Source organism: Leopardus geoffroyi, chromosome B4 (assembly GCF_018350155.1).
Source record: "Leopardus geoffroyi isolate Oge1 chromosome B4, O.geoffroyi_Oge1_pat1.0, whole genome shotgun sequence".
In the NCBI taxonomy this organism is placed as follows: Eukaryota; Metazoa; Chordata; class Mammalia; order Carnivora; family Felidae; genus Leopardus; species Leopardus geoffroyi.
Genome location: NC_059341.1, coordinates 137339990 through 137365491, shown reverse-complemented (window position 1 = coordinate 137365491; position 25502 = coordinate 137339990). Strand labels below are relative to the sequence as shown.

General features: G+C 52.2%; 1 protein-coding gene across 2 annotated transcripts in view; it reads right to left on the bottom strand.

Moving 5' to 3' along the window:
* Positions 1 to 25439, bottom strand: part of SAMM50 (SAMM50 sorting and assembly machinery component) — a 34238-nt gene extending 8799 nt beyond the window's left edge. The window contains exons 1-12 of one of the 2 annotated variants that reach the window (XM_045466385.1): positions 25245 to 25439; positions 21216 to 21326; positions 17763 to 17864; positions 15993 to 16080; positions 13782 to 13888; positions 12800 to 12930; positions 12472 to 12559; positions 9838 to 9966; positions 9338 to 9409; positions 8545 to 8631; positions 5919 to 5989; positions 3620 to 3687 (exon numbers count right to left, since the gene is read on the bottom strand). In XM_045466385.1, the coding sequence (XP_045322341.1) occupies positions 3620 to 3687; positions 5919 to 5989; positions 8545 to 8631; positions 9338 to 9409; positions 9838 to 9966; positions 12472 to 12559; positions 12800 to 12930; positions 13782 to 13888; positions 15993 to 16080; positions 17763 to 17864; positions 21216 to 21326; positions 25245 to 25265 (1075 nt within the window). In that variant the 5' untranslated portion in view covers positions 25266 to 25439. The remainder of the gene's footprint in view (positions 1 to 3619; positions 3688 to 5918; positions 5990 to 8544; positions 8632 to 9337; positions 9410 to 9837; positions 9967 to 12471; positions 12560 to 12799; positions 12931 to 13781; positions 13889 to 15992; positions 16081 to 17762; positions 17865 to 21215; positions 21327 to 25244) is intronic. The other variant, XM_045466386.1, reaches the window with a different exon arrangement.
* Between the last annotated feature and the right edge of the window lie 63 nt (positions 25440 to 25502).

Genomic DNA, 25502 nt, shown 5'->3' with positions numbered 1-25502 from the left:
AAGGCTATCCACTGAGACATAAATGTATTATTTCTAAAAAATGCTCCCATCCAGTCCTTTCTAACTATAAACGACTATGATGTTAAAGCAACAAGAAAACAAAAATAACCCTGAATGTTTATACTTTGTTGCAAGACACCATTTGTAGAGCGTCTTGCTCAGTACTCTTTAATACAAAATGACGGAATCATGAAAAAGAAAACTGTGGTGTCTCCAAGATCAACCTCAAGGAACAACCTGCTTGTTCATCCAAAAACCAGCCATCTCCTCAGTCCCTGGTCTAGTACCGACCTTCCAGAGGGAACAAAAATGACCAGTAACAGGAGGTCAGCTGTGTTTGTTCGCCAGTTCCCAGTCACTGCCCACCTTTTAAACAACCTATTTCATTCTGGTCATAAAAGTAACACACTCATTGCAGAAGATCTGGTAAGTCTAGGGAAGTAGAGACAAGGGGAAATGTCTTTTAATTTCTTTTTTCTAATGCTTATTTATTTTTGAGAGAACGTAAGCAGGGGAGGGGCAGAGGTGGGGGGGACAGAGGATAGAAGCAGACTCTGCACTGACTGGCAAGCTGACAGCAGTGAGCCAGACGCGGGGCTCGAACTCACAAACCGCAAGATCACGACCTGAGCCGAAGTCGGACGCTCAACCGACTGAGCCACCCGGGTGCCCCTGTCTTTTCATCTCTACTATTAAAACACTCAATCAGCTAACGTGCTGGTGTCTTTCACCCAGTGAAATGTGATGAGTCCTTCAGAAAATGAAATGTGAGTCATCACATACATACACGTATAGTTTAGTCCTGCTTTTAAAAAGCTGGCTTAATAGTTGGAAACGTGATTTCAATGCCTGAAGAATCACTTGTGTACCACACTTACCTATCTATTCCCGTCTACCGTCATACTGGTGTCTAATTTCTGGACACAGGTGGACACTAACCCGCGCGCACGTTTAAACCCTTGTCTTGCAGTATAGTATGCGCACAGCAAAGTACGCACGTCCTAAGCACACAGCTCGGTCAGTTTCCCCACGGGGAACACACCCTGACTGAGAAACAGGCGTGTGCAGCCCTCAGAAGGCTCCGCTCTCCTCGCCGACCACTCCCCTGCCGTCCGAGGCACAGATCGCTCCAGCCTGTCTCTAAACTTTACGTGGGTCGAATCCCATCTGACGCCTCCCCTGGGCCTGGCTTTGCTGTTGCTGATTTTGCACACCTCTGAGGCTCATTCTTGCGTATTCGGCCAGGGGCTCTTGCTCACTCAGCCTCCTCGCTGGGTCGTGGTCCACGGGGTGAAGATACCGCTATTGCTCGCCCACTCTAGGGTCGACGGGCATTTGGTTTCTAGTTCTCAGTCTGGAGCTGTTATTAACAGTCCTCGCACATTTTAGGCTCTTGATACGGACTATGAAATATCAAACTACTTTCACTGAAAGTTATACAATTTTCGTTCCTGCCCACAGACTCTTCCCAAGGGCCGAGCTGATTGGGAACCATGTGGACTGTGATTGTGTTTCAATTTTCAGGCACATGATAAACTCCTAAACTCCCCTAGAGTCACTATATAATACTTCCTTGTAATGAAAAGGATAACACTACCCCTGATGTGTTACTTCTCTTTAAAAAAATGACACGCTAACAAACTACTCTAAAAACAAGTGACAAGAAATGTATACTCTGTTCAAAAATTTATGCACAGGGCAGCCATTATTTGTCACACTACAGAACAGAGACAACAAAGATACTAAAAGAACAGTTCGGAAAATCAGGGCCCAATACTTTGTAACGGAATAGCACACATCCGTTTAAATCATGTTTTTCAAGTTTTTAGTAACGTGCGGAAATACCTCGGATAGAGTGTCAATGTCGGAGAGGGTTCTAGAAAACAGGAATTCTCACACGCTGCGGCACAAGTATGGCTGAAACAGGCTTTCCAGAGAGCAACGCAAAGCTTTAAAACATTCAAAATCCTCGACCTAGCAATTCCACACCTACAACTTCACATCATAGAGTAAAACTTAGACAGGAGCACAGAAACTCAGCTTATTCACGGATACACTGTTTCCTAATCGCGCGGAAAAAGAAGGCCTGAATGTCCAACGCTTGGGATGTGGTCTGGGCAGATGAGAGTATGGCAACAGGATGAGATGCGCGGCCGTGAAAACCGACCAGAGTTTTGTCTCCCCGACTCACCGCTCGCGGGAGTGCAAACGCCGTGCCGCCATCTTGGAAGACGGTCTGGCAATCTCGTACGAAGGCAACACACTTTTCTCCTCCGACCCAGCAACCGCCTGAACTGCTATTTCCCCAGGTCAGTCGAAGGCTGTGGTTTTATGTCCAGACAAAACCTGCCCGCGAACGGAGACGGCGCACACACGCAAGGAACGCCGCCCGGCAGTAGAAGGCCACAAGCAAACGCGCCGTAAGAGACCCGGAGGAACCTCGGGGAGGCCGGTGTGAAAGGGGCGCGTACTGTAGGATTCCAACTACGCGAGCCTCTGGAAAAGGCCGAACCGTGGAGGCAGGAGGCGGCTCGGGGGTTGTCAGGCATGGGGCGGGGGAGGGTGGAACCCTGGAGGGCGCCGTAACGGTGGCTGCGTGCCAGAACCCAAGGAACGCCACAGCACACAGCGGGAGCCCGAATGCGGACGGGGGATTTAGTGAGAATGCGTCAGTACTGCCTTACGACGGCAACTCGACCTCGGGGTTGTGAGTTCAAGCCCCACGTTGGACGCGGAGATGACTTGAAAACTAACGCGAGATGCCGACCATCGAGGACGCGAGGGGACGGACGTGGAAACTCTCTGTACCTTCTGCCCAACTTTTCTGTGAACCTCAAACTGCTCCCAAAAACAAAATCTACTCATTTAGAAAAGTTACAGTATGTTTCGTAAGACGAACCAAAAAAAGACGAAGGTTATTAAAAACGACGCGGTGCTCGTTCCCGTAAAACTCTTCCTCGTACGCGCTCCTGAGGGCGGTGGGGGGAGCAGGTTGGAACGCAGCGGGTGGACGGACCAGAACACCGGCGCGAAGGGGTGCTTGTTCAGACGACGAACGCTCACGCGTATCATCGCTGGGGAGCGGGACCACGGGTCGGCGCGGAGCGTTTTTCCTTAGATTTTCTCATTTTTCTGCAGTTCCCTCAACAATCACCTGCCCGTGCCTGCCGTGGGATACGCGCCGTGTTAGGTGTGAATTGCGCCGTGGGGAAACAGACGTGTGATGCTGTGGGAACCGGAACAGAGCTGACCCCTGAACGACACGCTGCGGGCCGTGCCAGTGCACTTACACACAAATGTTCGCTAGGTACAGTTTTGTAAAAGCGTTTCCTCCTCCTCACGATTTCCTTCACAGCCCTCTCTTTTCTGCAGCTTCCTTTAGTGTGAGGATAGAGTACATGAGACACACGACCTACAGAGTAAGTGACGACTGACTGTTACCAGTGAGGCCTCCGGTAGGCCATTCGTCGTGGAGTCTTCGGGAAGTCCAAAATTATGCTCAGATCACCTGCGTGGGGGAGGGGGGTGGCCCGCTTTGTTCAAGGGTCTGGCGCGCGCGCTTTCAAAAATGCGACGTGACCCTAATTTCGGCGCGGCAGTACCGTGAGCAGAGACTGACCTTCGCTCTGTGGCCCCACGCTGTGCATGCTGAACCCACGCACACTGGTCGGTCCTCCGAGGTAAAACCTAGAGCAGAAGGGCAGATGTCACGAGGGGCGCCTGGGTGGCTCAGTCGGTTAAGCATCCGACCTCGGCTCAGGTCATGATCTCGCGGTCCGTGAGTTCGAGCCCTGCGTCGGGCTCTGGGGTGACAGCTCAGAGCCTGGAGCCTGTTTCGGATTCTGTGTCTCCCTCTCTCTGACCCTCCCCTGCTCATGCCCTGTCTCTCTCTGTCTCAAAAATAAATAAATGTTAAAATAAAAAATTAAAAAAAAAAAAAAAAAAAAAAAGAATGGCAGATGGCACAAGAAAGTCACCAGGGGAAAACCTACAAGCTACAATGAAATGCAGAAAACACTTGAGTGAGGCTCACGTCTGCTACTGCATTATCAGCGACACTGTCACATGGCAAAACTTTGAAGGACTGGGAAGACGCACAGGAGTACTGGGGCATTTCATAAAAATCTAAACCAACACCTCAAACTTCTGGGGGATATAAGTGAGATAGGAGGCACAAATAAAGACCTCTCTATAGAGGTCTATAGACCGTCTCTATAGAGACGAGGGACAGTGTGGACTGTCCGTTGCAAAGAAATTATCTACTGTCTATAAGAATTCATTACGTCACAGCTCTGTTTCAAAACCACCTCCTATGTGCTCAGTGTGACATTAAGTTTTTAAAAGGCAAGATAAAAATTATACAATAGTACAATCCCAACTTACAGAAAGCGAAAAATAATACTAAAAGAAAACAGATCAAAATAGAATTATTGTTACTCTCGGGGCACCTAGGGGGTGCAGTTGGTTAACTGTCCGACTTCGGGTCAGGTCATGATCTCATAGTTCGTAGGTTCGAGCCCCGTGTCGGGCTCTGTGCTGACAGCTCAGAGTCCGGAGCCTGCTTAGGATTCTGTGTCTGTCTAGCTCTCTGCCCCTCCGCTGCCTGCCCTCTCTCTCTCTCTCAAAAATAAGTACACATTTAAAAAAGTAATAAAACAAAAATAAAACAAAACTTCATTTTGTTCAAAAATAAAACAAAAAATCATATTCTTCACAGGGTTCTTTAGATGCAAACAGTGAAAAATTAAAATGTAGCTTTCGAACAATTTCTCATGACTTGGTGAATGGTTTACTCCACAATTTCTTTAAAACTTTTTAAAAAGCAGGGAGAACACAGGGGCACCTGTTTTGGCTCAGTCAGTGGAGTATGCAACTTTTGATCTTGGGGTTGTAAGTTCGAGCCCCATGTTGGGTATAGGCATTACTTAAAACGAAAGTCTTTTTTTTTTTTTTTTTAACGTTTGCTTATTTTTGGTAGAAAGAACACAAGGGGGGTGGGTAGGAGAAGAGAGAGGGAAACACAGAATCGGAAGCAGGCTACAGGCTCTGAGCTGTCAGCATGGAGCTCGACGTGGGGCTGGAACCCACAGACCATGAGATCATGACCTGAGCCGAAGTCGGTCGCCCAACCGACTGGGCTACCCAGGGGCCCCAAAACTAAAATCTTTAAGGGGCACCTGGGTGGCTCAGTCGGCTAAGTGTCCGACTTCGGCTCAGGTCATGATCTCATGGTTCATGGGTTGGAACCAGGTGCTGGCAGCTCGGAGCCTGGAGCCTGCTTCAGATTCTGCGTCTCCCTCTCTCCCTGCCCTCCCCCCATTCATGCTCTGTCTCTCCATCTCTCTCAAAGATAAACATTAAAAAAATAAATAAATAAAATCTTTAAAACAAAATGTGAAACAATTAAAAGCAGAGAGACCACAAAAGCGTATGCAAATTATAGTATGTTGACAACATAATGTGCACGTGAACACACGCACACACACGCACACACACACACATACACACACACACACACACACACACAAGCACACGTCCACAAATAACAGACTGGAAGGAAATAATTCCAAATGTTAACTCTGTTGATCACCGAGCAGGATTTTTTTTTTACTTCCTTAAATGTCTATTTTTATGTTTCTGCAATGCATGTGAACTATATTCTCTCATGCTCAGAAGGGAATATAAGATTTTTAATACTATGAAGTAAGTTAACTCCCTCCCCATCAAAAAAGCAAAACCTATTCAGCATGAGGTATGTTGGATATTTTGAAGTCAGCTTAAACATAAAAACTGAAATAAAATTTAAAATATTCCCTCTCCCAAACGGTTAAGGTTCTCTAAAAGAACTTCTAAGAAACCAACCGAAAAGAGCCAAAGGAAAGCAGGTGCAAGACACCCCCTCGCTCATTACTCCTTACCTGTCGGCAATGCTTGAGGGCTTATCGCCAATGGGCACCAACATCCCACCCCAGAGAGATGCGGAAAACACCTGCAGAAACACAGACACACAGCTGTTTTCTTCCGCGCCCCTTCCCGGCGACGAGCCCCCTGGGCTGGAAACCACACCAAGATCTGGCCACGAGCAGGGGCAGAGCTCTGCGCTGGGGGCTACATGCCGGGAACATCTGGCTTGGTGACAGTCTTGTGTGGATACTCTGAAAACCTGCCACTTCCAATTTCAAACAAGGCCCAGGAACCCAAGCGAACCCCAAGCCCAAAGCCCCAGCAGGGCGTGGCTTCCAGGGCTTTGATTCCAGGAGGGGCGAGGCTGAGTGAGGTGGGAGACACGCCCCACGCCACCAGGGGACGGCGCCTTTCCATGTGTCCTGATCTCTAGCGGGCCCTTCGAGCCCCCAGCAGCGCTCCCCGCTTCCTACGGGCGCCCCATTCACCCTGACGGTGACACCAAACTGGGCCTCCCTCCCGGAGGAAACCAGTTTCACCTTCACCGAGGGGCCCAAAGCCCTCTGCCACCTGGTCCAACCTCTGTCCTCCCTGCGCTCTCCCTCCTCCTCCCCGTGAGGCCCCGGCAGACCCTGGCTCATCCTGGAACAGGCCCCACCCAGCTCGTGCCCAGACAGCCCGTGGCTGGCTCCCCTGCTCTGCCCTGGGTTCTGCTGCCTCACCCAGGATGCCTTCCCGGACTGTCTTACAGAAGACAGCACCCACTTGGGGCCACTTCTCTTTACTCTGTCGTCTCATTCCTCAGGACACTCGCCGCCTGCTAAATTGCACACACACACACGGACCTGCTTGTGGGTCTCCCTTCACTAGAACGTGAGGGGGCAGGAGCCGTGTTCTACTTCCTGAGGTACTTTTGGTGCCCAGACGGTGCCGGGCTGGGCAGCCGATACAGATGTGCTGGGTGAGGGGTGGTGATGAGTGACACCTGGAGACAAGCACAGGCGCTGTGAGCACCGAGCAGGAGCCCCGACCTGGCCCGGGGGTCAGAGGAGGCCTGCAGGAGGTGAGCCTGTGCCAAACTGTTAACAAGGCTGGGACGAGAGGCCAGCCGACAGCAGAAAGGAGGGACCCCAGCAGAAGACAGAGTACGAGCGCCTGGACGTAAGAGATCCTCGTCCTTCTGGGAGACGGGACGTACGTTTAGCAGAGCCAAAGTACGGGGAGAAGGGGACAGAGACGGGACCAGAGACTGCGTGCCCCGTCAACAGCACCCCCTTCACGCAGGACGGCGGTGCCCCAAGGCTTGCATTTCAGAAAGACCAGCACGTCTGCAGTGTGGAGGAGAAGGGGGAGCAGACATGGCCCAGAAAAGGACATCCCTGCCACGGCGGGAAAGAGCGGCATGGGATTTGAGTGACACCGAGCGGCCAGAAGAGGCGGGACCTGGCGCCTGGTGGCCTTCAGGGCGAGGGCTCTGAGCAGTCAGGGCAGTCAAGGGCAGCTGGGCGGACAGGTGTGTGAGCCAGTGGACTCGGGAGCCCGGGTCAGGCACAGATTTGGGAGGGAGGGAAGAGCTGGTTTCAGACGCGCCGAATTTGAAGCGTCTGCGAGGAGGAACACAGTCAAAAGGCCTGGCAGCACATGATGCCGGGGGTGGGAGGGAGGACCGTGCCCAGCTCTGGGAGCACGGCACAAGGACGGAGATGCAGCCCCAGGCGGGACGAGACGCCCTAGAGACCGTGGCTGCGTAGGACCTCTCGCCGAGAATCCAGGGGCAGTGTGACAGGCCACGACAGGACTCCACCAAGAGGAAATGGAGGGAGACCACTGAAACGACGGCACCCAGTGATGACGATGTCACGGGCTGTGGCGAGGCCCGGGGAGGGGACCCGGAGCCGCTCACTGAACTGGACAACAGCGAGGCCACTGGACCAGCAGCAGCAGGGGACAGGCAGGAAGGAAATTCAAGGGGTGATGAGCCCAGGCCTGGCCAGGGGCAGTGATAAGGGACTTCAGAAACAGACCGGTGTATCATTTCATTCACGCTGGCTCCTCGCCCCTCACCCCGAGTTTTACGGTAGCAAAGAGCACAGGTCGGGGGAAGGGAGGGCAGGGCACAGAGAGCTGTCCCCAGTCCCCGGGGCTCTGGGAGGACGGGAGAACACGTCAGGGGCTCCTGTGCCTCGGTCAGAATCCAGTCACTTACTCCCCATTCCTGAGCAAGTCAGGAGAAACCAGACCAAACTGGATTAAAGATCTAGAAAAGAAATTCCCAGAAGTGCCCAGAGCCCTGCAGACTCAGCAAAATAAGGTGAAGACTCAGAATTTCCATGGAAGTGACCTTAGGAGGGAAAGGAGGCACATTCCTCTGTCCTCCATACACGTTCCCACGACGGCCCGAGCCGACAAACGGGGAAGCTGCTCTCCTGGGTCCCGCATAAAATGGCTGACGGGTTCCTTATAAAGAGAAGAAGGATTGCTTCTCCCCAGAGTTTCCTCAACCCTGGCTAGGTTGAAAAGGTCAAGCACGAATGTTCCGCGCTTGTGGTCTGGGTCACGCCTTCACTACCTCGGACCTGAGCTCCTGACAACAAATGCGGGGGACAAAAATGCAGGTGGCCGTTCCGGCTGGACACTCACTGAATCGAATATGAGCTGTTTATTCAACTGAAGCTCGAAATCTTCTTTGATGAAGCTCACGTCCCCTCCGGTGTAGCCGGCCAGTTCCTGTGGGCGAATAATCCGCAGGTCAAAACGGAGCAGGCAGACTTAGGCCCAGGCTTCGACACCACGTCACCGTGAGGGCTCTTTAATTTTGTTGTTTTGTACTTTTAAACGGGCAAGAGACTGCTTCTGTCTGTCTCCTAGAAGCTTGATTCCAGTTGTTCTAGAAGGTACCGGGGGACTGTCAGAAACGGAGAGGCCTCAAACTTAGTGAACAGCTGCACAGTGACTCCCGTACGTGAGCGAGAAAGACCGGCAGCCCGGCTCGTTCCGCCCAACCAGCGTTTGGAAAACAGAACTCGCCCATCGTGTACAATTCGGCCCGTCCCAGAAAAAATCTGATTTCTCGCTGGTCCTCTCATCCCGAAGGCCAAGCGGACAACCAGGGTGCCACCCGGCCGGCATCCAGAGTCTCTGCCTTGAGGTGTCTAACCAGTGCCAAGGGACTCATTCAGCCCACTCACAACCCTCCTCCCGGCCTAGGAAGTGACCCCAGCCCCGAGGCCAGAACCCCACCCCCACTCTGTCTGTGGACGCAGGACACGGCACTACGGGGAACGGGTCCAGAGCCGACACCCCCTCCAGCCGTTCTAGAACAATCTCCATAATTAAAGGAAGGCGCGCCGTATAGAGAATGTGCCTCCCGTGTGGGGCTCTCTCCCCTCCCGGGTCACCGGCCAGCAGGTCCCACGCTGCGAAGGAAGGGTACCTGGTTAACTTTCAGCAAAGCACCTCTCTTGGGCATGATGGAGGAATTCCGGGAGTCGATGACCATCGCGTGCTGGAAGAGACGCGCGTGCGCATCAGGCATTTCACTGTGAGCGGGCGCGTCGGGCGACAAGGAGCGTTTCCTGAGCGCCAACCTCAGACTGGGCTCCCGGCCGCACCCCTCGCCCTATCCACGTCACTCCGTCATCAGAAAATCCCTCTGGGAAAGCAGCACCTCGTCCCTATTTCACAGCTGGGGGGGCCCACAGGGTGGGGCAGACGTCTCAAGGAGCTTGACCCTGACCTGAGTGACCTCCGCCAGCTTCCGGCTACACCCCAGGACGGGCTCTCAGGCACACCTTTGCTGGCACCACTGACGGTACCCACGGTAACAGGGGCGGTGCCACCAGCCGCCCAACCCACGGCCCTCCTCGGTCCCCGGTGTCGTGGAGACTACCCTCCCAACGCCTGCGAATCGCAGTGGGACAGGGGAGCCCTTACCGAAAGAGAGGACTTCAGCGAGTGCCCGCTTTCCTTCCGCACGGCGAAGGACGCCGCCCTCGAGAGGCAGCCCAGCTCCCGCCACACGCCGTCCCACTTGACCGTGTGGCTGGTCTTCCAAATGGGAAACTGTAAGCACACATGGGGAGTCGTCCCCAGTCGGAGGCGTCGTCACACGGCCAACCAGTTAAATACCGAAGATGCATTATTTTGAACAGTGGGCAGGAAGGGCAGCGGGAGGGGATAAAGCGGGGACACTGCTCAAAGCGGCAGGACCGTGCCCCGGGGAGGAGACGGGCCGCCTGTGTGAGGGCCGCACTCAGCTCTGTAACCCACGGGCCTCTTTTCCGGCTCTACGATGGCTTGACCTGGCCCCACCCGACCCTCCCAGCCCTGGATCCCAAGCCAGGCCGGGGGACGGCAGTGACCCACATCGGCCGGCGAGAAGAGGGAGACGGAGGCGCTGCTGAGTGAAGAGCGTCCTTCCTGCGGCCAAAGGCCTGAGCCAAGTGAACCCGGGGCGAGTGGGACCTGCCTCTCGCCCTGACCCTCCGGCCCCCGGGTCAGGACCACCTGCGTTCCCATCTCTGAGACGCCCAGGTTGTTTGTGAGCAGTGAACGCCGGCTGGTGGCCTCGGTGCGACGATGAGGTGACTCTTACGAGGAAACCAGGTCACCTCACACTCCCTGGAGCGAGTCAGGTGCTGGGCACCCTCTCAGGCCTCGCTCAGGGGGAGAACGCGGGGCACCCGCGTCAACTCGATCTCTTATCAAGCACCCACCAGGCCCCGCGTCAGGTGTTGGCGAAGCAGAGAAGATACAGGCCAGCCTCGCTCACCTGCCGTTTCTGCCCTTAGGGCCGCACGAGACTCCGCTGCTCCCCCAAAATGCCTGAGGCAGGTGTACTGCTGGCCTAAATCATTTCTTCCAGAACTTATAAGGCAGCTCGTCCCAAGAGAAACACAACTGCCCACAGAAGACACATTTTACGTTTCGGTGTGCACAGTCAGGAGGACGAGGCAGAGGCCAGATGGTGCCTCTCGTCTCCCGCAGTGGGCCCCACCCTGCGTTGGCACCAAGAGCGCGCCATGCCTCCAGGAGCTCGTCTCTCAACCCCAGGGCTGCCAGCCACAAGTGCCCTCTGTCCCTCTTCTCCCTTTTCCCCTCCCCCGCGGCCTATTCCAACAGAGCTTCCACCTCTGCTATTTCCTGTGGATAAAGGAGGTACTTCTAAGAATCTGCTATTTAGAAAAGGCTTAGAACAAAGGGATAGAGGGGGACACAGGAGAAGGATGGGGAGAAAGCCTGCAGTCCCTGGCATACTGCCGGTGGCCTCCGGAGAGGGCAGCGTCAGCCGGGGTTGGGGGGGGCCCTTCCCCACCCTGCACAGGGCGGGAAGGAGTCTGAGGGCTACTCCTGTCACACAGGGCAGGTGGCCACACGGAGAATCGAAAACGGAGCTACAAATGCTCACGTCGCGTCCTGAGCCAGTGGCCGCCGGTCTGCCTCCGTGCCGGGGGCTTCCCCGACCCTGGTCTGTCTGCGAGGCTGAGGAGCCCGAGTGGCCAGCGTCCCCCGTGCCGACAAGGGCCGAGCGGCACAGCAGCGCTCAAGCCCCGGGGATGATGGCAGGGCTCCAGCAGGGGCTCTCAGACCAGAACCGCCAGGGAGCAGACGGGCAGAACGTGCAGGTGTCCTGCACCCACGCCCCAAGATGCTGGTTCGGCAGGCAGGCGGGCCCAGGAACTTGCATTTCTTTTTTTTTTTTTTTAATTTTTTTTTTTAACGTTTATTTATTTTTGGGACAGAGAGAGACAGAGCATGAACGGGGGAGGGGCAGAGAGAGAGGGGGACATAGAATCGGAAACAGGCTCCAGGCTCTGAGCCGTCAGCCCAGAGCCCGACGCAGGGCTCGAACTCACGGACCACGAGATCGTGACCTGAGCGGAAGTCGGCCGCCCAACCGACTGAGCCACCCAGGCGCCCCTTGCATTTCTAACCAGCTCATGGGCGAGGCCATGCTGCTGGTCTCAAGGCCACCCCTGGAGAACTGCTTTTACTCGGCACGGCGTGCCGTCTTTCCTCACTAACCGAAGCCCGAACAGGAGGGGAGGAGGCGGCACGAGTGTAAAAAGGAAGGGAAAGAGGGCAGGGTCATCAGGAAGCCAAAAAGTGGTCCAACGGCAGGAATGCCATCTGCCGCGCTTCGCCACATCCTGCTGGAAGCACCCTTCAGGGCAAACCAGTGAGGGAGGCCCTCGGTAACCTGGAGCGGCCTTGCCGGCTCTCAGAAGCTGTCGGCCTCAGCACATCCACGGAAGGATGAGCACACGGCCCTACGGGAAGCCAGAAGCGCAGCTGCCATGACGGAGCCGGGCCGCTCTCTGACCCCCGGCAGTCCAGGCGTGGCCCGTGGCAAGGCGACCGGCCAGGAAAGCAGCCGACAGCAGAGGGCCAAGGACAGAGGGTGACCCCGGCCGCGACGCGCACGCTGCGAGAGCCAGCCTGCTGCCAGGCCTGCCCGCCCCCTGCCCGCCCCCGGCCCGCCCCCACTTGCTGACTTTGGCAGTCAGCTACGCAGGCGCCTGGTCCCCCACGCAAGCGCACGAAAGGGAAGGGCGGGAGGTTACTCACGCTGTACTCGGCCGACACCCCTCTGTCCGTCTCCCGCAGTGAGCTCCAAGGGAACTGGCCGGTGACTTTATACAAGTTTACAGAAAAACTAGGAGACAACGGGACAGAGCTTTAACAGCTGAAACAGGGATTATAACTTGTACACATTTAAATCAACAGACTTAAAAATACACTTCTGGGGTTCATCTTCAGGAGGAAAGCTACGGCACGCTGTGACAGGGCAGAAGCGTCAGCCGATCCTGTCAAGTGTCTTTTCGCAACCAAGGCCTCTACTTTAACTCTTAAACCAGCCAAGCCACCGTACTCAACGATCTATTTGGCTTCCTACTTTCTTTCGAAGTTTCCAGGCCGTGGTTTGAAGAAGGACAGGCCATACGAAGTTTCTTTCGTTCCGTAGGAAAACTGAAAAGTCACCTTTTCTGCACGGCCTAGAAGATTAGGGAGTTTGAGGCCAAGCACCTAAGGGGAACAGAAAGACAGCGGTGGTTTAAACGGGAGGAATGGCAACTGTTAAGAAGGACTCTGCCAAGGGGTCCTCCTAAACACAGGACAAAAATGCAGACTGAAGGGCTTGCCTTTCATCTGGAATTGCTTTTACTCATCAAAACATGCCTTTGCTGGGGGCGCCTGGGTGGCTCAGTCGGTGAAGTGTCCGACTTCAACCCAGGCCATGATCTCACGGTTCGTGGGTTTGAGCCCTGCATCAGGCTCTGTGCTAATGGCTCGGAGCCTGGAGCCTGCTTCAGATTCTGTGTGTGTGTCTCTCTCTCTGCCCCTCCCCCGCTCACGCTCTGTCTCTCCTTCAGAAATAAACGTTAAAAAAGAAAAAACAAACATGCTGAGTGCATGTGCTCCCCACATACGCCTGATGACGACAGACAGGCCCCACTTGCTAACTGCGAAGCCAGGGAATCAGGAGAATTTGAACTAGAAAACTTAATACAAACACTCCCCAAATCGTCCCTAATGAACCACTGACGTTACTATTGTTGTCAAACAATCTATAACGTACTCTGGTCGGGATGGGTGAAGCAGGTGAGGAGCACCGGGGGTCCGGCGCGTGGGGCTGCTGAATCGCTACCTCGAGTGCCCACGCTAACGTAGCACGGCATGTTAACTAACTGGAAGCATAATTAAGTTAAAAACTACAACATACTATGATCAATTCTAGGAAGATCGCTGAGAATCCACGCGTTAGCCCGCAGAGACGGCGGTGTGTGACAGAGTCTTAAACCCACCCTCAGTTTTGAGAACAGGCACGGTTTCAAAGCTCCTAAGTGAAAGTTCCACCGCGAGGAAGTACATCATACCATACTGCCTTCGTTGTTCCCAACCATGGTGTTGTAACTGCCCGTCAGTCTCCGCAGTTCGGTTACTTCAAAGGTAACGTCCAACCCGTTTGGAAGGGCGTCATCACCTAAGTGTACGAGAAATGCTGGTCAGTAGGACAGCTAGAACCTGTGATTTCACGTAGGTCCCACTGCTAACAAGGAGACAGAGCCTTCTGAAGTCAGCGTGCTTTACGATCTTCGGAAAACACACCCTCTATCTTAAAGTTTGAGAACACTCCAACACAAAAATCACAATGCACTCCTACACCTGAAAAGCTGTGTCTGGCTCCTGTGGCAGAAGAGACCAGAAACAGGGGCGCCTGGGTGGCGCAGTCGGTTAAGCGTCCGACTTCAGCCAGGTCACGATCTCGCGGTCCCTGAGTTCGAGCCCCGCGTCGGGCTCTGGGCTGATGGCTCAGAGCCTGGAGCCTGTTTCCGATTCTGTGTCTCCCTCTCTCTCTGCCCCTCCCCCGTTCGTGCTCTGTCTCTCTCTGTCCCAAAAATAAATAAACGTTGAAAAAAAAAAAAAATTAAACTGGAGAAGAGACCAGAAACAGTCAGACTTTGCTACAAGGAGGGAACTACAAGCAGCAGCGTTTGTTTCAGCACACGTCATTTGCTGAGGGCATTTGCTGAGGGGTCCTTGAAAACACGCGGGGCCTCCGTGCAACTGATGTTAAGTGCAGAATTCCTGTGACCGGAGGGACTGCGGCAACCCCGAAGTTCAGCACAAATTAAGAGGCAACTGTCCTCGTCCTTCTGCGAAGCCAGGGGTGCGGTGCCTGCAGCTGCCTCGATGGCCGCCACGTGCCCCGGGGTGCCAGGGAGCAGGGCCGAGCTCTGCAAGGCCTGGGGGCCGCTCACAGAAGGGCAGGACCCACCCTGCCACCCTGGCTGGGCAGTGGCCACATGTGGTGAGCTGCCTAAACACTGGCTCCTGGATCCTCAGACACAGGCCAGGGTGCAGCCTTGGCACCATTTTTTTTTTTTTCTTTAAATCAATAGACTTCACTGTTGCGAGAGGCATTAGGTTTATGGAAAAATCAGGCAGAAAGTATAGAGAGTCCCCATAGAGCCACCCCCACCCCGACACACTTCTGTCTCCAATCATCTTGCATCGGTGTGGGACGTCTGTCACAAGTCACACATCAATAGCGAGACATCAGGAGGAAATACAGGGAGATCTGCACGGTCCGTTCTCGGTGCTGTACCTCCTGGAGGGTCTGACAGATGGTTGATGTCGAGCACCCCCGCCACAGAACCACGCGGAACAGTTCACTGCCCTAACTGTTCTTTTTCACAACTTCCCGGGTAATTCTAGCGGGCAGCTGGGGCGGAGAACCCGACAGAAGCGCCCCCATGGACCACAGGCACGTCACGTTTACGACAGGCAGGAGAACGCAAAGGCTACAAGCTGCCAACAAGACCTGCCAGGAGGAGAGCACTCTGGGGCAGCAGCAAGGGCCACTTGGGTCACTGGGACAACTTAAACCTCTCTGAGCCCTGGTTTCCTTATCTGGAAACACGTTTCCTGCAACAACACTAGCCCCGGGCCCAGGTTCTGGTGAGGACGGAGCTGGGCGCACGCGGAGGGCAGAGCCTCGCCCGGGGCTCTCCCCGAGGGCACAGAGGAGCTGCCCGCCTCGGCCCTGCTCCACCGGACTGGAAGGTCTGCCGCTGGACTCACCCTGGTACCCAGCACAGGGCCTGCCCGAAGCAGGTGCTCGTCGGTCAAAGAAGAAACGCTGACTAGGTTGACAGCCTCGCACAATGTCAGACGGCAAACAAGCAAATGAGCAAAAACGAAAAAAGTGAGATCTTGATTCCTGGCGCCCTCCTGTTTAAAGCACATGTGTAGGTGGAACCCGGCTGCCAAGAGCCCATTCGGACACCTGCTGGGCTGGGCTACCCCGAACGAAGCCTGGCCCCCTTCCTCGCGATCCTTCTCAGAACGCCGGCACCATCTACAGGTTCAGACGACAGTACCTTCCAAGTTCACCAGTCTTCCCTCAGCCTGACATAAAACTCACCACCATCATCCCAGTTACTCCCCTGGGACGGCTAACTACCTATGTGCTCGATACACCTCCAGGAGCAATCTACGTCTGGCCACACGTACGGCTTTTTTTTGATCCCGCAGGATGGGCGGGAGGGGAAATCAGAGCCACTAGGCCAACAACAGGTAGGTACCTTGACATGTGTCGATCAAAACATCCACTTGTCTAAATATTCCGAGGCGAAGCAATTTCTCCCGGGCTTCGTGAGATTTGCGCATCACCTGGGAGAGAAGGAAAAGAGACTTATCTTCCTCTAGTGGCCAGGACGGAGGTTTAGTGCTTGGTGCCGAGCCACCAAGAAGAGAGCCCCGCTGAGACGGGACGCGTGAGGGGACGGACGAAGCACTGGAGGAGGACGACCAGGTATTTCACCCGGCAGGTGGGCATGAGTTCCACAAAAGAGCTCTCCACGCAGCGTCAAAAATGAAAGGTGCAGAAACAAAGCGGTTATCACGGAAAGGCTGCACAAGGAGCCCCAGCCCTGCTACCTCTGCAGAGCGAGCCCGGGGCCGGCGGGGGAGGGGATACCTACCTTTCAGCTCAATGCCCTGGGGACCATCACACTGTGCTTATGTATTACCTTAATCTCTGTTTTTAATGTTTCTCTCTTTATTTTTGAGATTACACGTGTGTGTCAGGGGGGCCAGAGTGGAAGACAGAGAATCCTAAGCAGGCTCCAGGCTGTCAGGGCAGAGCCCAACTTTAGTCTTTTTTTTTTTTTTTTTTTTTTACATTTATTCATTTTTGAGAGTTAGAGAGACAGACCATGAGAGGGGAGGGGCAGAGAGAGAGACACAGAATCTGAAGCAGGCTCCAGGCTCCGAGCTGTCAGCAGAGGGCCTGACGCGGAGCTTGAACTCACAGACCGTGAGATCATGACCGGAGCTGAAGTTGCTTAACCGACTGAGCCACCCAGGCACCCCTAAATAGCAATTTCCTTAAGGTGAGAAAGGCCAAACAGCTGGGTACTGACGTGGGGAACAAAGGCAAAAAGGAAATGTAGATAGAACTAAATTTCCTTACCACCTGCAGCGCACTGACAAACACCTGAGGCAGGCAGAGTAGAACATTCCTTCCAGAAGCTCCCTATGGTCTCAATGTTAATGCTTTGCTGGAGGGAAAAGCCACCTTAGCTTGACCGCAGCCAGGCCTCCAGTATCTTAGGAATCCTCTTTAGCATCTAAAAGTCCTTTTGGAAACCTCCCCCAACTCCCCCAGTACGTAACCAGTCACTCCTCACAATCCTGGGGCAGCTCTTTCTGCCCACGGGTCCTTATCCCCATGCTTTAATGAAACCACCTTTTTGCACCCACGACATCTCAAGAATTCTCTCTTGGCCAACAGCTCCGAACCCCAAGTTTCCCACATCAGGTACGGACAGGGGCCACCTGGAGGAGGCTGTTGGGGACTCTGCCCAGACATGTCCAATGTGGTTCCAAGGGCCGAGAAGGACAGAAGGCGCCCTCACGGGAGAGGACCGGAGATGGTGACATCCAGGACAGAGACCAGGGGATAAACGGAGCCAAGGCCGCAAGGTGACAGCAGGAGTGGCTAACAGCGGAGCACCCACCACACATGGGAGCACGCTGGAGCACCAAGCGGGGTGCCAGGGAGAGAGCCAGCCGTGGTGCCTACGACAATGCTGGCGGGCGGCGAAGAACACGGGACGGACCAGCCTCTGGGGCAGGAGAGACCAGAGGCGAGGGCGTGTGCAAAACACATTAGGTTTGCGGGAGGCGCTCAGGGGGACTGGGGAGGCTCAGCCTGGGCGCACCAAGGCTCCCCTTCAGGGTGGGGGGCAAGGTCATGCGCAGAGAGGCTGGGGCGCAGCTCAGTGGTTTGAGACAGACATGGAGGTTCCTCGGGAGGGAATGGGAAACAGGGCCAAGCAGAGAGAACTTGCCTCAATAAGGTTTTTTGCCTTAAAAACATCGCCGATTTCACATATGATGAGATCATCTTTGGTTCTTCCGAGTCCATCAAAATGAACGTGTTGAACGACCACCTAAATGTGACAAAGGGACACTGATTGTCATTTTTTTGTTTTAAATGCCGTTTTGGTTTTTTTCCAATTGCAGCGGAGATAACATACAGTGTTATATGAGTTTCAGATGTATAGTGTGATTCAACACTTCCACACATTATGTTGTGCTCCCCACAGTAAGTGTCCTCTTAACCTCCTTCGCCTATTTCCACACATCCCCCCCCCCCCCCCAACCTCCCCTCTGGTGACCATCAGTGTGCGCTCCATGGTTAAGAGTCTGTTTCTTGGAGCGCCTGGGTGGCTCAGTCGGTGAAGCATCCCACTTCGGCTCAGGTCCTGATCTCACGGTTTGTGAGTTCGAGCCCCACGTCGGGCTCTGTGCTGACAGCTCAGAGCCTGGAGCCTGCTTCGGATTCTGTGCCTCTCTGACTCTCCACCCCTCCCCTGCCCACATCTCTGTCAAAAATAAACAAACTTAAAAAAAAAAACCAAAAAACTCTGTTTCTTGGTTTGTCTCTTTTTGTTCATTTTGCAAATTCCACATACAAATGAAATCATGTGGTATTTGTCTTTCTCTGACTTACCTCACTTAGGATTATACTCTCTAGTTCTATCCACGTCCTTGCAAATGTCAAGGTTTCATTCTTGTTGTCTGAGTAATATTCCAGTGTGTGTGTGTGTGTGTGTGTCCATCTGTTGATGGACATTTGGGCTCTTTCCATAATTTGGCTACTGTAAATAATACTGCAGTAAATGTAGAGGTGCATGTATCCCTTAGAATCAGTGTTTTTGTGTTTTGGAGGTAAATACCCAGTAGTGCAATTGCTAGGTTATAGGTTAGTTCTGTTTTTAACTTTTGGACGAAGCACCATGCTGTTTTCCACAGTGGCTGCACCAAGTTGCATTCCTACCAACAGTGCATGAGGGTTCCTTTTTCTCCACATCCTTGCTAACACCTGTTATTTCTTCTGTGTGTGATTCTAGGCATTCTGATAGACGTGAGATGGTATCGCAATGTGGTTTTGATGTGCATTTCCCTATAATGAGTGATGTGGAGCATCTTTTCATGTGTCTGTTGGCCATCTGGATGTCTTCCTTGGATGTCTGTTCATGTCTTCTGCCCATTTTCCAATTGGATTATTTGTCTCTTTCTGGTGTTCAGTTATATAAGTTCTTTGTCCATTTTGGATCCTAACCCTTTCTTTGCAAATATCTACTCCCATTCCATAGGTTCTCTTTTCATTCTGTTGATGGTACCCTTTGCTGTGCAGAAGCTTTTTATTTTGATGCAGCCCCAAGAGTTTATTTTTGCTTTTGCTTCCCTTGCCCCAGGGGACCCATCTAGAAAAAAGTTGCTACTGCTGATGTCAGAGAAATTACCGCCTGTGCTCTCTTCTAGGATTTTTATGGTTTCGGGTGTCACATTTAGGTCTTTAATCCATTTTGAGTTTCTTTTTTGGTGAAAGACAGTGGTCCAGTTTCATTCCTTTGCATGTAGATATAAAAGGACACTGATTATTAGGTATGAGACACAACAAGAGATCAAGGCTAAAGACAAATGTCTGAAAAGTCAAGGATTTTTTTTCAAGTTTAATGATCCACACTTCTTCATTCCAGACTTTATTTTCCTGCCTTTTTATTTATTTTTTATTTTTTTTAATTTTTTTATTTTTCAACGTTTATTTATTTTTGGGACAGAGAGAGACAGAGCATGAACGGGGGAGGGGCAGAGAGAGAGGGAGACACAGAATCGGAAACAGGCTCCAGGCTCTGAGCCATCAGCCCAGAGCCTGACGCGGGGCTCGAACTCACGGACCGCGAGATCGTGACCTGGCTGAAGTCGGACGCTTAACCGACTGCGCCACCCAGGCGCCCCTATTTTCCTGCCTTTTTAGAACAACTGGTTATCTGAACCTATTTTTTGCCAGGTGTTTACTTCCTGTGACTGAGACTTACAAGGTCTCTGTAGCCAGATGATCGCTGATGCTATGACCTCCAACTTAATAACTGCGCATCTTGCTAGAGCGCTTGTGCGCATTTCAATAAGCGTGATACGTGCTGGCTCAGAGCCTCTCGCCCCCCGGTCTGTAGATGCTTATTTAATTCATTTATTCAGTGACAGTGCACTGCACCGATTACCTATCAGCCAGGTTTTATTCTCAACATTGAGGATACAGTAGTCAACAGGACATAAACTCCTGAGTCAGTGGAGCTTACCTTCTAAAGGGGCTTGCAATAGACAAGTTTACAGTTTCATAGACGGCAATGAGTAACAGAGAAATAAAGCAGAGGTAATAGGGAATGTTAAGGAAATGCATAACTGAGGGCAATCAGAATATTGCAAAAGGTCTTCATCATATAATCACTGAAAACGTGCTTCCTCTTCTTCAGCTGGATTTAAATTTCAAAGGGAGCAAGGTTTAGGAAACGTTTCACTCTTTTTTCTGGACACAGTATAAACTTAATCATGATTTGGGTTTGTCCTTGAAACACTTAGGTTTTTGTTTTGTTTTTTTAAATAACATAAATATAAAAATGTCTGTCTAAACTTCCCAGGTAGAATGCAAACTGGGGCAGCTGCTCTGGAAAATAGTGTGGAGGTTCCTCAAAAAATTAAAAATAGAACTACCCTATGACCCAGTCATAGCTGCCAAGAATTTACCCAAGGGATACAGGAATGATGATGCGTAGGGGCACTTGCACCCCAATGTTTATAGCAGCACTTTCAACAATAGCCAAATTAAGGAAAGAGCCTATATGTCCAACAACTGACGAATGGATAAAGAAGATACGGTTTATATATACAAGGGAATACCACCTGGCAATGAGAAAGAATGAAATCCGGCCATTTGCAGCAATGTGGATGGAACTGGAGGGTATTATGCTAAGTGAAATAAGTCAGGCAGAGAAAGACAGATACCGTATGTTTTCACTCATATGTGGAACTTAAGAAACTTAACAGAAGACCATGGGGGAGGAGAAGGGGGTAAAAAAAAGTTACAGAGAGGGAGGGAGGCAAACGATAAGAGACTCTTAAATACTGAGAACAAACTGAGGGTTGATGGGGGGTGGGGGAGAGGGGAAGGTGGGTGATGGGCACTGAGGAGGGCACTTGTTGGGATGAACACTGCATATTGTATGGAAACCAATTTGACAATAAAGTATATAAAAAAAAATAAAATAAAATAAATAAACTATTTCTCTAAAACCAGAAGCTATTTTTCTAAAAGTCACCAGCCTTTCTAAAACAGTTGGCTATAAACTCTTCTTCAATGAAGGCACTGAGACAGGTTAATCCTCTGTCTCCCTGGGGCTCTATGGAAGCCAATGTCTCTGGCAGTGACTTCATCAAGCACTTCAACAAAAACTCACGTCTTTGTTTTCGAGAATCTCCTGTTTAGCCTCAGGTTCAACTTCAACAAACTCAGCTTCTTCTCCTAATGCCCCGAAATCAGGTCCATTGGCTGGAAGAGGCTCCAAACTCTGAAAGGGAGGGAGAAAACACGGTTAAATAAACTTACACAAAAAACTAAAAGTCTCCGGGGCGTCTGGGTGACTCAGTCAGCTAAGTGCCTGACTCTTGCTTTCGGCTCAGGTCACGATCTCACAGTTCAGGAGCTCGAGCCCCACGTCGGCTCCACACTGATGGTGCAGAGCCTGCATGGGATTCTCTGTCTCTGCCCCTCTCCTCTTGTTCTCTCTCAAAATAAATAAATAAACTTAAAAAAAAATTTTTTTTTAATCTTTTGAGTTTTGTCTTTAGATGGTGTTCCAGAAAGCTCAATACTGTGTTTCCCTCTGTTGAGTGGAGGCTGGGGAGAACAGGGCAGACGTTAAGTACTGCTGACGTACAAGCCCCGGATAGGCAGTGAGCCCTTGGTGGCCAGTGTATTACTCATGACTGTGTCATGAACTGAGGTCTATGCAACTATGGCTGTTTGGTTCTGCATACCTAAGGCCCATCTCAAGAAAAAAGTAGTTCAAAATAAGATGCCACAAAGGCATTTCTCAAAGACAAAACAAATTGTTTTGGTGTTACAGAAATTATCCCAATGTTTTTCATCCAAATTGGATACATCCTAGGATAGGATAACTACGTTGACAAACCAAGTTACTAAAACATATTTTTCTGCACCCTGAATGTCTCATTCACACATTAAAAGGAGCTGCGTTATGTTCATGAAATGTGCCAGAAAGCAGTCACTTGCTGCAATCTGAACTGACATCATCTCAAAAGCATTAAAGCAACTTCGAAATAAGAACTGCACAGGCTGTGCCTGGTATACGACTTCCAGGGGGCCATGATAATACAATAGAATGTTTAAGAACACACACACGGTATTACATGTTTAATGTGGGGACTTGCCTAAGTACGGGGACTCCCAGGCCCTCCCGGGTATGGACTCAGGGCCAGTGTGGCACTAGGCAAATGCACAAATTTGCAGATTTGGAGGAACACTGTCCTAACCAGTATCTGGCTGCTTCTCGCTCCACCAATTCTCTACAAATAGGTGCTTTCAAAGCGCACAGAAGCGTTTGACTCTGCAGCGTGTGCCGCAACGGAGACTCTGGGACACTATCCCCTCTTCCCAGACACAAGACAGACTCTTGTCAGTACATCCTTCCTCCAACACGTCACCGGTTCTCTGGAAAGGTAACGACCTGGCATGTCCTCTTTTCCACTCCTGCTCTAAAAGACTGTGATGGCCCTCAAGAGTGCCTGCAGATAGAGAATCCAACGAGATTCCTTAGCAGGGCGTGCGAGGAACCGCCACCAGAAGGCCCACACCTGCTCCTCCAGGTTCAACCCGCACCACACCCCTGACCCTTACGCGCATGTCTGCGCATACCTTGTTCTCTCGGCCCAGAATAACTTTCTCCCTAAAACAATCTGCCTTAAACGTCATCTATGTGAGCCAGGCTTCTTGGGGCAGAACCTGCCCTTCCCGTAGCGAGACACCTCTAGGTACTGGAAGTCTTGAACAAGACAGACTGAGCCCTTGCCTCACAGTGGCGGAAGCGGGATATTTACGTGAGTGAAAAGGGAAGACCACGCTGGACAAAGAATAGATCATTTATTTCATATTGTCATCTTTTCATTTTTGTTGTGCGATATTTTTTTTTAATGTTTATTCTTGAGGGAGGGGGAGAGAGAGAGAGAGAGACAGAGGGATAGGAGGAGGGGCAGAGAGAGAGGGAGACACGGGATCCCAAGCAGGCTCCAGGCTCTGAGCTGTCAGCACAGTACGCGGGGCTTGAACTCACGAGACGGGACATCACGACCTGAGCTGAAGGCAGACGTTTAACCGACTGAGCCACCCAGGTGCCCCTGTTGTGCAATATTTCAAAAAACTGAATCATTACTGTATTTCTCAAAATGTTAACTAATTGAAAAAGTAACTTTTTACCTGCACCATTTCACACATATGCTTCCTGTATTTAAGTTTACACAGTGTAAAAAAGTATATTAAATTTGTGCAAACTTTGCAGAGTATATACTATGGTTAGGAACATATGCACGTAGTCACTCTATTCGATCTGAATGCTTAGCAAATACGCACAAGGTGCATAGTCCATTATGCAAAAAAAAAAAAAAAAAATTCCATTACGGTTCCTGAAATTTCAAAGCATGAAATATGGTCTACCAAAGATCTGCCACTCCCATTTATACCCTTTAATCAGAATTTCAAACTTTGGAGGCACCTGGGTGGCCCAGTCAGTTGAGTGTCCGACTCTGGCCCAGGTCATGACCTCACGGTTTGTGAGTACGAGCCCCGTTATCAGGTTCTGCACTGACAGAGCAGAACTTACCTGGAATTGTCTCTCTCCCTCTCTCTGCCCCTCCCCCACTTGTTCTCTCTCTGCCCCTCCCCCACGCGGACGGTGCACACGCTCTCAAAAGTAAATATTAAAAAATAAGAAAAATAAGAAAACAAAACTGATATTTATAGTAAACACCACCTGCCAAACATAAAATGCCTTCTCACTGCGAATCCTGACCGAAACGTCCAAACAACACTGGCCGGTGGCGTGTGCCATTCAAATCAAAGAACATTTCTTGCCAACACATGAGTCAAAGGAGCAGCAACATTAGCGTCAAAGGAGCTCAATAAAAGCAAAGATTTTTGTCGTTGTTTTCTGAATCGCCAGCGCCTATAGCCATGCCAGGCACCTAGCAGACCACCGGTAAATGTTACGGTAATAAATGAGCGGAACGTTTACTTTGTTGGAGGTGCTACGAGGGATGCAAACCAAGTCAGATGCAGCTCCTGTTGTAACATCTAGAAACTTAGACCGGAAAAGGGTAAGACAAAAATCCAAACAGCGCTCAGACGGGCAGCACAGGAACAATATCAAGGAAGTCAGCACGTCCAAATGAGGCCAGATAAGGAGGAGGCGTATGTAGCAAGTGGCCTGAACTGAGCTCTAGAAGATGGGACTGTGTCCCGGGGCAGGGGAGGGGGGGAGGGGGGGGACGAGTGTGGGGGTGGGTGAGCCAGGAGCCGCGGAACAGCAGGTACAGGGCAACGAGTGTGTCAGCACAGCCACGGTGTTTCATTTGAACGCGTGATCTGTGAGGCCGAGTGAAGTCCAACTCCCAGGGCCAAGCCGAGGGGCCTGTGCGAAATACTTGGGGAAGCTCACGGCCAACTACGGGAAACTTCTGAGCAGGACAAGTGAAACAATCCGTGTCGTAGTATAAAAGTAACGTTGAAGGCTGGGAGGTCTGAGTTTTGGAACATTCTGAGGCTCTAACAAGTGTGCCCTGGGCCAAGTACTCATTCTCTGGTCCTCAGTTAAGATTAGGACCAAGGAGAGCAGTTTGGCCAGCAGGTAGGACGCACCAAGGACCCAAGGACCTTCACCTATTGTGTCTTAATTCTCGCAACAAACTGGAAAGTACTATTCCCGCCTCCACTTTAAAAGGGGTAACTAAAGCATGGAGAGGTTCTGTCTCTGCACCGTTAAGCAGGAGAAAGGCAGGCTTCTAGATGGGTCTGGGCCGGAGATCTTCAAAGGATACTTGCTCTAGGGTCCACCGCGACCCCGGCAGGGGCTGAGCGGGAGCCTGCGGAAGGCGACCGGTAACCCGGCTCGGCTGAAGGTAGAGAAGTCAGGTCGTGCAGAGAAAGGCTTATTGCTCTGCTCCAGGTCACCACGGAAAGCTCGCTAGTCCCTTCGGGCCACTGCCTCGCTGGGCGACCTTGGGCAAGTCACGTCCCTCCTCTGGGGCCCGGTCTCCTGCTCGGAGGTCTTTGCGGCCTCCTTCCACCCGGCCTGCAGGCCGCGCCGCCCCCGGCGCCCCCGCAACTGGGAGGAACCCCGGGCGCCGCAGCGAGAGCGTCTCCCCGCGGTGCCTGCCCAGAGGTCACACGGCCCGCGGGTCGCTGGGCCTCTTACCCGGGCGTGCACTGTCCCCATGGCTCCCTTTCCGGCCGCCGCCTCGCAGAGCTACCCGGACCCGAACGCGGCACGGCTGGCGAGGGCAGAGGGCGGGCCCGCGGTGGCGGAGCCGTCAGTCAGTACGACGCCTACAAGCCCTCGGACGGGGAGCACTGGGGGCAGCCATGATAACCCGCCCCCCGGCTCACGGTCTTTCCGCTCATTGGTCCTTAAGAGCCCATGACCCGGATGTTCGCACGGACCTCGGGAAGTCCC